The 13,347-nt window shown below is 38.7% G+C and overlaps 1 protein-coding gene across 1 annotated transcript in view; it reads left to right on the forward strand.

Moving 5' to 3' along the window:
• The first annotated feature begins 471 nt into the window (after positions 1-471).
• Positions 472-13,347, forward strand: part of LOC138595031 (uncharacterized) — a 33,865-nt gene continuing 20,989 nt past the window's right edge. The window contains exons 1-11 of the mRNA XM_069666349.1: positions 472-638; positions 5,514-5,603; positions 6,481-6,499; positions 6,626-6,662; positions 9,301-9,432; positions 9,714-9,913; positions 10,014-10,117; positions 11,303-11,415; positions 11,536-11,784; positions 12,001-12,075; positions 12,175-12,416. Coding sequence (XP_069522450.1) covers positions 5,558-5,603; positions 6,481-6,499; positions 6,626-6,662; positions 9,301-9,432; positions 9,714-9,913; positions 10,014-10,117; positions 11,303-11,415; positions 11,536-11,784; positions 12,001-12,075; positions 12,175-12,416 — 1,217 coding nt within the window. The 5' untranslated portion in view covers positions 472-638; positions 5,514-5,557. The remainder of the gene's footprint in view (positions 639-5,513; positions 5,604-6,480; positions 6,500-6,625; positions 6,663-9,300; positions 9,433-9,713; positions 9,914-10,013; positions 10,118-11,302; positions 11,416-11,535; positions 11,785-12,000; positions 12,076-12,174; positions 12,417-13,347) is intronic.

Below are 13,347 nucleotides of genomic sequence, written 5' to 3' on the forward strand. Positions count from 1 at the left end.
ATGGACAGTGTTAAGTACTTGAGAAAGTGTATCATCAGCTGCTCTTTGTGGTCAACCCTTATTATGGTGTCTACACTGGTGTTTAGGTTGGGTGCGGTTTAACCTTTGTTTGAGTTTCCTTGATGAACTCTTTAAATTTGAAAATAAATCCCTGTTAAAGTAAATGTATATTATTTATATACCTTCACAATCTGGGACTTTACTGGAAGCTCTGAAGTGAACAGCATTATTGTTTATGTCAGAATTCCTTGCTGTAGCTGTCAGCTCACTGTACATCCAGAATCAAATACAAGGGAGGTCTAACCGGCTGAGTATGAATTACATGTAACTTTAGATTTTGTGTCTCCTTCCTCCTCTTTTCTGGCTCTTTTTTAACACAGGTTAATTAAAAGCTAAATGTACTCACACACTAACATATACTTGAAAAAAATCACCTGCAGTACACGCCCGGAGCATACGATCCAGTCATGTCCTGCCCCCTCGTGCAGCACGGAGGAGTCAATCTTCATCACCTGTGCTCTCGTCATAAGACAACACACCCTTCAGGAGCTCACTGCTGCACCTGTGTCTCAGGTGTCAAGAGAGGGAGAGTTAAACGCCAGCACTTTTCAGCGCCTGAAGGACTACAGCTTGACTCGGTAAGTGATTCAGCTTTGATTTCAAGCCATTATGTCATTTGATTTGGCCAAATCTGTCACTACAACCTAAAGGATCCATTCCCCTGTCTTTAACTTACCTGCATGTGCACTTGTCATAGATTTAGCTGTTGTTTTGTATTTACTCTTATTTAAGGCAGATTTAGGAGCAGTGGAGTATTTCAGCAGGTCACACAATGATAGATGAAGCCAGATTATGAAGAAAATCATAAAGGCAATCACTTAAGGCTCCACAATCTGGTCCTTTTGTTGTGAGAGTGTGTACCTCTGGCAACAACACGCTGTTTAGGGATTTGAGCTGTGGGAATAATACATTCTGCCTCATTAAACTGGGTTACAGAGTGTTCAGACCTGCATGAAGTACACTAAGAGGTGTTACTGAGTATTGCTATTGAATATAAAAGTGACAACAAAAAATAACTAATGCATCACAGGAAATTTATTGATTTGCATCAAGCTGCTGACATGACAAGTTTTCAGTGAAGAAAAAATATTTTAAGTTACATAAAAACCACTAACCAAGTACTTCTTTACCATGGAATAAATATATTACATTAAATGAGCTTAGGGTATACATACTAAAAGGACTTATTCTTTCTTTTAGATGCTTACAACAAAAGATGTCTCTTTGTTTTCTTATCAGGGGTTCATTTGTACGCAGAGTTCAAGTACTTTAGTTTGGAAATGAGTCAATTTAAGCGTCCACGTCTTAATTGTTCTATAAAGTTGGATCGTAGTTCCTAAGATGACTCTAAGTTTTACAAGTAAATCATCGAATAAATCATAATCATAAATCATAATTTAGTTAAGGAAAAAAAAAAAAAAAGTTGTAAAATAGAAGTATAAAGAAGATTCAAATGGAAATATTCAAGTGTATTACCAGAAAAGTACATTATTTGAGTAAATGCTCTTTGTTACTTTATGTGTTATAACTGTTTTCAACCCTTAACAAAACTAAAGGTGACCAACATTCTGTAAGGTGAAAACATTTTTCATCTGTACAGGTTAGTTCGTCACAGGTTAATCAACTATAACGATACAATTTAAAGTTTGTTAAAGTAACAATAAGGCTCAGTGATTTTGTTGATTATATGACATTTCTTTTATTAGATAAGATCCCTTCACGGTTATTACATTTTCTACTTAGTTAATATGGATTTTAAAAAAGGGGAATAAGAGTGAGAGAGGTGAGTTTTGTTTGTGTTGGTACAGGTGATGTCATTAAACCAGCCTCATTGTACAAACATTTTTTAATATTTTCCTTCCACTCCAGCTTTGAAAATGCTGAAGAACTTAAATAGAGTTTCTTTCTTTCACCTGCCAGAACTACGAAGTGAGCGGAGGAGGAACAATCCTGAGCAAACACTCACACGTTCCGGACGATTTATTCTAACAAAAGGACGCATGTTGCAATATATAACTGTAAATCTGTAGGTGGAAGTATCAAGAGGGAACTGTGTTAACACGGTCACATGTTGGGCCCCCACCTCTCGTATCAGGACAAAAAGCTGGCCCCAAAGATTAGCCATTAAAGCTGCACTTATTGATATTTTCATTTTATGCAGAGCTTATTTTTCATCAACCTTCTTTAAGCCAGCAAAAGTTATAACAATTTGTAACTTTATAACTACACTCTCTGCTCAGCATCAAACAACACACAACTAAAGGTTTGACAAGTGGGTGAAGATAGTGACGCATCAAACAAGCTAATTAGCCACTTATTCGCCAGAGCAGACAGACTGTATTGAATTTAACAGAAACTCTAAATCAGTGCTGTTTTTTGTAACTTCCACTAACCAGGCTACTTGTTACAATGGTCATTTTAAGCCATGGTTTGCTCAGCAGCAAAAAAAACCAAGCTTTTTAGCACAATTGTTAGCAAGCGACCTAGCTAGTTAGTTAGCTAGGGTGCATTATTCAAGTTAGTAGACTAATTTAATGATAATTATAATAAATACATTATTTGTATAGCAACTTTCATGCAAAGATGCAGCCCAAACAAGGTCAGAAACACAATAACAATAAAAACAGCTTCAAATATTAGTACATGAAGGGAAAATAGTTATAGAAAACAAACAATGCAAACAAAACCAAATCAGTTTGATAAAAACAAACAAAAAGATATGATCAATGCTATAACAAGGTTAGCCTTAATTAAAAGGCAAATTAATTCCTAATTAATTAAAAAATTCAAAGGGAGTTTTCTGTCCACAGATGCAGAGGGAGGGTCCTCCATCACTGAGGGCCAGAAAATCTAAAACTGCCCCGCCAGAATTCTTGTAGGACACTCGAGGAAGCTCTAACAGAAAGGCAGTGGAAGATCTGAGGGTTCAATTTGGGATATAAAATAAAAGGCAGTCAGTGATATAATTTAACGATATGAAATGAAAAACGTCAACTTGTAACACTTCTTAGTGGTGTTTCCAACAGTTACATTGTTGACATCTTCAACGTGCTAAGCGAAACATACAGGAGTATCTCTCTGTTCCACGGGGCCTCATGTCCCCATCTCAAAATCCTCTTATTATGTCACAAGGGTTTTATGTTCTCAGCAACGTTTTTCACAAGGTGAAATGTTCAATATCCATGGGTCGATATTTTCATATCACCAACTTTGTAGCTTATTGATGTCATTCTCCTTTAAAACCATGCCCTCAAATGTGATGACACGACAGATTCCTTGACTTCAAACATTGATACATCCACAATGGCTGAACAGATTTTTACCAGTTCATCTGTAATGGAAATATCCATCCCTCTTTGTTCTTAGATAACATTCACCAGTCTCTAACAGTGTTACTGAACATAGAAGATGACTTCAAACATCCTGCCTTTTTCTTCCTGTTTTTAAAACACATTCGGTGCATTCATAATGTTGCTCTGTGTTTGCAGTGCATCCAAATAGGCGGCTGTTTCTCCTTCCATAACAACCTTATAAGCAGATAACACAGAAAAAAAGGAAGAAAAAAAAAAGGAAAGGACAAAACATCATAAGGCTTCTTCGTAAGGTTTTTAGCCTTCAGAACGTCTTTTAATGCACCTTGACATTAATTCTGAAGACCATATTCACTTCTGTCTTTACCATCTGTAGATCTAAATGCAGATGTAATTTAAGCACGGATTCTTTTCATACACAAACCAGTTGAGCAGTCTTTGAGACTGCATCTCCAGCCATCCGTGCCTAAACAAGGAACCCTGTTCTGAAACCATAGATCTTTTCCCCTTGCCATCTTAATAGCATCGTATATACACTACAGAGTCTGATTGGATTAATTCCTTATATTGTACCATGTAGTTCACCTGTGTGGATTTTCGGCCTTTCTTTTGGTATGTTCCTTCAGATTTTGAGGTTTTGACTTCAGTGTCAGGGTTCAGGCTACAATAAATCTCTCTTACGTCATTGTAAGTGGAAAAAAACAAGTGAAGGTTCGTGTGCAGGCATTTCTATTTATCACTTTAACATGACAGAAGCTGAGAGACAACTAAGCTCAACTCAACCCAACTTTATTTATGAAGCATCTTTGATTCAAACATGCAGCCCAAAGTGCTTTACATAAGAACAGACAGACGGAAAATATTAACAAAAAATGGCAATAATAGGAACAAAATTTGAAGACTAAAAAAATTGCAAAAGTGCTAACTGTAAAATGTTAGAAATCAATTGATACAAATCAGTAAAAACTCCATCCATCCAAAAACTATACCTCTTATCCTGTTCAGGGTCGCAGGGGGGCTGGAGCCTATCCCAGCTGTCATTGGGCGAGAGGCGGGGTACACCCTGGACTGATCTGCAGTCGATCACAGGGCTGACAGAAACAGACAACCATTCACGCTCACATTCACACCTACGGGCAATTTAGAGTCCCCAGTGAACCTAACGAGCATGTCTTTGGACTGTGGGAGGAAGCTGGATAATCCGGAGGGAACCCACGCATGCACAGGGAGAACATGCAAACTCCATACAGAAAGCCAACTTCGTCCAAACCGGGTCTCGAACCAGGAACCTTCTAGCTGTCAGGCACTAGACACTGCACCACCATGCAGCGCCAAAATAAAACTAAGGCTATAACATTACTCCAAAACAAAACTAGGGCTATAACATTCTTTCAAAATAAAAGCCAGATTACAAAGATAGGTCTTATTTTTATGACAGAAGTACATTAGCAACAACATTTTTAAAATAAATGGCCTACTCCTAACAAATGCTATACAAAGAGATATTTACTTGACTTTTAACCAAAACATTCCCCTTCTTGTGACCTTTTTGTCTAAAGAACACTTGTTTAAGATTAATTACACAGATATGTATAAAACTAGCAGTAGATAGAGAAGTCAGTAATGAATACTGTAAGTATCGTTTTAAATCAAGGTGTATTCTTTGTTTTGGCAACCTTCGGCTGAATATGTTTTTTTTCCAGCGGAGTAGTTTCAGTGTCGTCTTTGTGTGTATTGTGTCTAGCTGAATGGTGTCGAGTTTCAGCATTCTTTTCATTGATCATCTGTTGTTTCATTATCTTTGTACCGCTATGTTAAAGGTCACTGTGAGACACTCAGTGTCTCCGTCAGCCACTCCCTGATTCCTATCTGCCAACAAACCCTTACCCTACTACCCTACCCTACCCTACAAACCCTACTTATTTAGTCAGATCGTACAAGCTGTGATTTTAAAGTGGGAAAACATGTCCTGCCTCTTCGATAATAATTACATGTCATCAATCATCTCACGTTGTACATTTTGTTCCCGAATCAAGATGGTCGGTGATAAACCTTTTTGAGTTTGCTGTAAAAGAAAGATAACTGTGTACTTTATAATTCAGACTTATAACCAGTGTGTTTTTGTGTAACCGGCTTCCCCAGTGATTTCACCATAAAGCCTCCCGTCTCATGAGACCTGTCGCATCATGAGATCACGTAACCTGTTCCTCCTGGTGTACCTACTGTGGTTGGGTAAGAGCAGATTTCCTTTTCTCTATTATGTATGTGTCAAGATGCAATCAAAGGAGAAATCCACCCTATGTTTCTGATAGTCTATAAAAGATTAAAAAAAACCCCCAATGAATTGGCCCTGTGAACAACTACATCCAAAGCCTGTTGTAGCTTAGTCCTGTAAGCCATAGAGCCCAATTAGGCTGTTGCACTAGATATCATGTGCCTTCATACCCAGCACTAGTTAATCTCTTTTTCCCCTTTTTAAACCTAATTTGGAATCACAAAGAATTACATAATGCAGAATAAAAAAGTCCCCAGTACATGCTCTATTTACTTCTGTTTGATGGTATTTTTGGACACTTAAAGGCAGGGCAGGGAAGCTTTATTTATCATATTGCACACAGCAAATTCAGAGGCAAGTCAAAGTGCTTAAGACATTACAATGACTTTAAAAAAATGATTATCCATAAAAACAGATTAAATTAATTATAATATAGAATAAAATGTGTTTACAAATGTGTTAATAATGAGACAAAATAAAATCTAATACAAAATCCAGTCGCTTGCAGTGCAGTAAAAAGTTGTAATCTGCCCCAAATGCTACAAAAGGACTAAATAATAGATTTCTCTCAGGATCAATAAAGTATCTATCTATTTATATCTATCTATCTAAAGTTGGATTAAGGTTAAACGATCCAGAGCAGAGTAATCCATTTTAGGAAAAGAAATTATACAACTGTCTAACAACGGTCCAACAAGAGGCGACCATGATACCGTGCAACCTTGCTTTTATTATCTGTATAGCAGCCGATCTTTATCTAATAACAAAAAGGTTGCTGTTGAGTTTCAGGTTCGAATATCAGATCTAATAATGAACTTTGTCTTCTTCCCACAGGGACATCAAGTGCAGATGGGTAAGATCAGAATGTTGTGTCACATCAATTGAAAAGCATTTATTTTCCACCTGTGGTAACTTCTCTTTGTTCTCATTCTAATTTGTCATCTCACTCTTGGTTTGTTTTGCTGATGGAAATCTACAGAAAGAAAACCTGCACATCAAAAGAAACATGCGATCAGGTGAGTGAAGCTGTCTGATACCGAGGCCTTATCGCCTCGGACACAGGTGTTTTTAAAAACGTGATGTCCATTTCACCTGTCTAGATATCAGAACTGATTACAGAGGTTTTTTGTGTGGCCTAAAATGCATGTGGTCAAATAGCCAACTGCATGGAGGAGCTACAGCATGTTTCAAAAAGTATCTGTGTACGTGTGAAAAAGGCTTTACACTTTACTTACGAAACACTTTTATCCAATTGTGCCCAAAATCACAGACTATAGAGAAATTCCACTAAAAAATAAATGTCCTCCATCTATATTTTCTGACTCTATTGGTTAATCTAGATTTCTAATCACAGTCAGATTCATACCAAAGCTACAGGTACAGACGTCATGTTTCAGAGATTCCTTTATTGTTTTCACAACAACAAACGATAAGACAACTTTGAATATGTGTTAAAGTTATTGAGGGTGATTCAGTGTGGATAATGTTTTTAGTATTACAAGTGAGCCGAACGCTTTCTCAGAGCACGTCCGGCATGTTTTTAATTATTTCAAAGCAGAATATTTGAAGCTAAAATTGATTGAATAGTATTCTCTGGTTGAGGGACATGACACCCAGAGTTTTGAAATAGTAGTAGTGCACTCAGTCATGTTGTGTGGAAAAATACTTGCATAAAAAGAGAGAAGCTACCAGTACAAAGCTACCATCACACCCTGCATGTGACTTCACTCGCATGGAAGAACTTGAATGTCCAGTTGCAAAAAAGAACTCAAGGTTCAAGATCATTGTTCTCAATGTTGTGCCCCAGCCTTAAGAACTATGCCTGACCAGATTTTATCTTAACATCTGTTAGTCCACAGGTGTGGCAGCTTTCAACTGCTCAGAAATTTGTACCCAATGAGCAGTGATTTGTTACGGTACGATTAGACAATTAAAGGTGTGTACTGTATTTGCCTTCGGGCTAACATCTTACAAATGTAAGTGGACTTTAAGAGAACAAGACAATTTATGAAATATTACATAGGTACTATGAAGGTATTTAAAGCTGACATTTGTACTTGTCATAGCAGGATAAGCACAGGTGTAATTAATACCACTAACAGCATTTCAATGAGACTTAAAGTAAAACAGCAGTTCCCATGAACAGTTGAAGCTAAGTATGACAGGGCCTATCAGTTACACCTGGTCTGACATGTTCAAATGTCAGCTGTTAAAAATGCTTTTTGAAATATTTTACAACACTAATAAAGAAACTAGCTTTATTACACTTAATACTTTATAAGTAGCATTATTAGAAGTATTATTATTTTTTCTACTATTCAGTCTATACTGCAGTAGCCTACTAAACACAGTATTCAGACACAAGCTAAGGTTAAAGCTTTTCCTCTTTCAGCATCTAAAAGGCTATATAATCATATTGTTGTCTTTACCAATGCTGTAAGTTAATTGTCTTGTATATTGTTAAATAATAAGTGTTAAATTGGCTTGCTTTAGTAGCTTAATAGCCGATAAATGTGATTGGTATATTAGCTAAGTACCTAGCTAACTAGCTAAGTTAGCTCGCTTGCTGAGTTAGCTACTTAGCTAACCACATTTATGTTGAGATAGCCTATTTAAAGTGTATGTGTTATAAGTTTTTTCTTGATTTATGAATTCATTTGAATCCTAAAATGACAGATGTTTGTTTGTTGTCTGTATATTCAAAACCTTTTAGTCATAGGTAGCTAAAATCGAGCATGCTAACTGAATAGATTAATGATGAATGATACACTCTGAAATGGGCAGATTCCCAGGGCACCAGTCTAAATGCGTGAAGAAAGTTAGCTTTAATCGGCCCAACACTTTGCTTCCAATTCGTTCTTGTGTTGTTCTTGTGTTAACAGTTGAGTGTTGCTTAATTAACCCTCACTAGCTGGAAGGCTGTCCATATATTTTGTTCCTATTTTGAAAAGCTACATTTATACATGTTCGTATCGTCTCAATCCACATTTCTGTTGCCAGATTTTAAAGATTGATGCTCACATGTTGACCCTAGTATATATTAAAAACTGAGCTTCTGGCCCAATGTCACCAAAATACTGCTAATATGAAACAAAACCTCACTTCAAATCAGACTGTCCCTTAAAACCTAGATGAATTCAGCAGTGGAGTGAGAGCTAGAACTAGCTCGCTTCTTTTTTCCTGAGGAACAAGGTTAACCAACAATCAGCTACAATCCTACATAGAACAATGCACTGGCAACTCAGCACCGACAGGATCTGTTCCCATTTTAACCCCTTATTGTGAAACTGATTCATACATATTCATGGACAATGTGTTTGAACCAAAAGTGAGTGGCTTAAATCAAGAATGCCTTGTGGATTCCTGACTATATTGTAGTTCATTTATGGCCGGCTCCTTGGGTCACATACGGACAATCGTTGGCTGAAGTGTTGCTAACATGGAGCTAACTCTAACCTGAAAATGGTTAAACAAAATTCTATGTGAATTTGTTGACTAACTTTGGTCCAGAGTCTGCCATTATTTGCTCTGGTTTTGTGAGAACTTGACTGTTACAAAACATTACGCTCCCAAATAGTATGAACTAGTTAAATCTTCATCTTTTTTTAATTATATCACATTGTTTCCTCATTGCTCAAGTTTTCTTTCTCATAGGATTCCAAGGAGCCGGATTCGACCTCACACTTCCTCCAGTGTGTGGGATTGCCATCGACAGACACCGGGAAAGACCACTTGCGGAGGCTGAAGGGAATGCTCGAAGCAACGATGGATGTGTACACCTTTATGGTAAGTCTGAAAGCTAAAACAGGAAGTCAGGAATGTCTCTCAGTAGGCATGCAAGGGGAGGAATGTTGTCCCAACTACCGATCTGACCAGTTAGAGCTGCAATGCTGATGTTGTTTTTTCTCATGGTGTCACATTTTGGAATTGACAGACTGACAAATAAGTAGAGCAGGGACTATACCAAGGGAACACTTTCACCCACATAACATTAATACCTCTGCATATCTCTCTGCCCCTACCACATCCCGTCCTTTGATTCACCCGTTCCTTATCATAAAACACAGAGGTCCAGCATGTCAGGAGTGCCACTTCTCAGCCTGCAGGGGGCGCTGGAATTAAACCCCGAAGTAGACCCTTTTCAGAACGAAGACCTGGTCCACATGTGGATGGAGGTCAAGATAAAACCACTGCTGAAATCGATCACCAAACACTTCCTGTCCTGCCTCAGCACCAGGAACTTCAGCTGCTCCACCTACCAGACCGTGTACGTCCGACTCTCCTTTTTTCTTAATTGATTTCATTTGTAAAGGGATCATGTATCTAGATAACTCATCGTCCTTACTTCTACCTCTCTCTTCTTGCAGGGTAAGGGAGCTCAGCCACCATTATTCTGAGATGAATCCAGTCAGACAAAAGTGGATCTACACGTTCTTCATGTACCCGTTTCTGTCTGGAGACAGAGTGGCTGGTAAAGCTTTTATGTGTTTAGTTCTTACAATGTTACAATTACAATGTTACAGTTTCATTTAGCAGACGCTTTTGTCCAGAGTAACGTACATCTGAGAGTTAATACAACACAAGCAACGATCAAGACAGGAGGGAACAAAGTCAGGAAGTGCCAACAAACAGCTTCGAGTGCGATCGGAGACACTGGTGGCGAGAGGCAGTGCACAGGACGTTTTCCACTTTATAACTACAGTACAAATGACTTAAAGAGCATATAATTCTACTAGGGCTTCACATTGTATTGCTACATCAAGACTTGTATTGTAAAAAATACCTTTATTTTGAAACTGGCATATTTTGATTTGGGTTTGTGGCCTTCATTAGGGTCATCAGTGACTTTTTCTAGAAGCGATGCTGAGTTACAAACCTCTTCAGACTATTTCCCTTCTCTATGCACCCAAGAAGAAGGTGAAATTTGACCAAAAATATGTACATATAAAACTCTGTTAAAAGGGTTTTCTTCCACATATTTGCATCCAGTGGTGAAGTGAAGTGTATAAAATTTCCCTACAGAGTCAATGAAGTGTGTCGTGTCATATCCTGTCGCATCGTATCATGTCATATCGTGTTGAATTGTCTTGTACCGTATCATGTTGTGTCGTGTCATGTCGTATTGTATCATATAGCATTGTTTCGTATTGTATCCTGTCATATCTTGTCGTACCCTGTCAAATTCATACAGTACCGTGTCGTATCATATCGTGTTGTATTGTATCCTATCGTGTTATATCCTGTCGTATCGTGTCGTATCGTAATGTAACGTGCCATAACGTATGGTATTGTGTTCTATCGTGTCGTGTCGTATCATATCGTATTGTATCATGTGGTATCGTATCGTATCGTATGCAAGTATATTCCTTATACCTACCTTTTTTCGGTCCGCATCACCTCACAGTTATTTGAGTTACAAGCCAAATGTCTTGTATATATACTTTACACATTTTTTGACATTCTGTTTTCATACAAATAACTGTGACCACCTATGTGGTAGATTGACTTAGATCACCTCAGCCTTAACGCAACACAATTCTTATCTTTGACTGACACATAAAGACTTTTAGATTTGTTAATATAAAAGCTTGTCTATCTTTTCTAATATGTGCATGTGTGTATATGTGTTCATGCAGTGTGTTTAACCTCTGTATAGGTTGTGTGAAAAAGGACGAGGGCAGTGAGGAGTGGTTAATGAGGAATTTCGGTGCCTTCAGAGCCATGGCCCGAATGAAGGACTTTTCAGCACTCAACATGGTCTTCAGTGGAGTGAGTTTTCTTCAATATTAGTCAATTTCACAGTACCAGAACGGGAAGATTTTTAGCTGAAACAGTGGACAAACTTTCCTGGTCCTGTTCTCACTCTCTATTATGTTGCCTCCCTCACAGTTGGAGGTTCTTCACCTGCTGTCTCCAGCGCAGAAGGCCGACCTGCTGCTTCAGCCTGGGGTCAATGATTTAGACAACAGTACCCTTAGCCTGGTCTTTCACAGTTTGATGACAGGGGGTCCTGGCCCTGGCCCTCACCCCAGCACCAGCCCGGGATGGGGCCACAACTGGACAACACCTGGAAACCCTCCTCCAAAACCCACATTTGACCCCTTCCAACCACCGTCCCCACACGACCGACTCGGAGGGGTAATGTAGCATGGATGTTTCATGTTCAGACACTTTACAGTAGTGTGGTTTTCTTTTTATTTAAACCTGCCCTTAAAAGTTGTCCCTGAAGAACACAGAGAGAATTGTCACCTTGATAGCTTAGCTTAGCACAAAGACTGGGAACAGGGAGAACCAGTTTAATAAATGACGATGTTTTGCATGTAATTTTAGACTACTTTTTTGTCTCTTTTACAGGTTGTAAAGGGTGTCATGGGAGCTTTCAGACCCATTGGGAGCTTCGTTCATGACTTTGTGTCCTTCACACATGAGGTAAAGGTCTCACACACACAAATGACAGACACATGCACATGAAATAAGTTCTTGGCAGTACACCTAGCATGCTAAATGCTACCCAAACTGTTTCTCCAGAGGGACCTGTCACAAATGAGAAGCACCACTCTGACCCAGTTCCTGCTCAACTGGACTCTGTCCGAGCTGGCAGACATGTACAGGCCAAAAGAAACGCCTGTAGTTCCAGAGGGGCCGAAGTTTGACCTGACAAATGTGGAGGACTGGTACAAACAGGTCGTGATGCCGCTGCTACGGAGGTTCTTGCCAAAAGAAGAGTACATGGAACATCACGCTATCAAAATGGCCTTCCACGAAGTGTTGTAAGTCATGTTTGAATAGTTTCCTTCATGAATGTATTCTTTCTATATATTTTTTAGTGTCTGTTAGTAGAGTATTATATTAAAGCAAGATCATTATGGGCGCTGGTTTAGCTCAGTTGGTAGAGCAGGCGCCCCATATACAGAGGCTACAGTCCTTGTTGTACTGATCGCAGGTTCGACTGCCGATCATTTGGTGCATGTCGTCCCCCACTCTCTCCTCCCAACCTTTCCAGCTGTCCTGTCAATTAAAGACAAAAAGCCCCCAAAAAATTATCTAAAAAAAACAAGATCATTAGATATACAGTATAAAAAACAAAAAACCTATCATCTTAAAGTGATAATCTCGAAGATCTCAGTTTCACTCTCTTTGGCGGCACCTATGGCTATAAACGGTGATTGCGGGAGCACACTTCCCAGATATCCAGACAGTGCTGCATGTGTGACGTCCACGGTTGGCTCCGGTTGTAACTCTTGATTTTCCTCACTGACGGTCGCTTTCCTTCTTAGACTGTTTGCTTCATCTGAGCGTCGAGTTTGTTTCTCTTTCTTTGGATTGTCACTTATTTTTGAAGTTGTATCTGTAGTCATCCATCTTTTCTTTGTTTGTTCAGCCATAGTAGATTACTGTTTACTCGCAACACTTGCAGAGACCGGAAAAGCAGCCGCTTAGCTCCGCCCACCCTCTCTGGTCTTTCATCAGTGGGCCATAGGCTCAATCGCCATTGTGTTACCTCATTCGGCGATAGATAGTGACTTACAGACATTTATTTAAATTAAAATCTTCGAGATTATTACTTTATAGATGGTTCAATGTAATGAAGCAATAAGCCAATTGTAGCTAAATACAATTTAGTCTATTTTAGCACATTATTTCACTTTTATTGTACTGTCTAGTATCCAGCAGCAGCAGGTAGCTGTTGAACACATCGCA

The sequence above is a fragment of the Semicossyphus pulcher genome, unplaced genomic scaffold (assembly GCF_022749685.1).
Source record: "Semicossyphus pulcher isolate SPU_LCO1_2020_fin unplaced genomic scaffold, fSemPul1.0.p SCAF_17, whole genome shotgun sequence".
Classification (NCBI taxonomy): domain Eukaryota; kingdom Metazoa; phylum Chordata; class Actinopteri; order Labriformes; family Labridae; genus Semicossyphus; species Semicossyphus pulcher.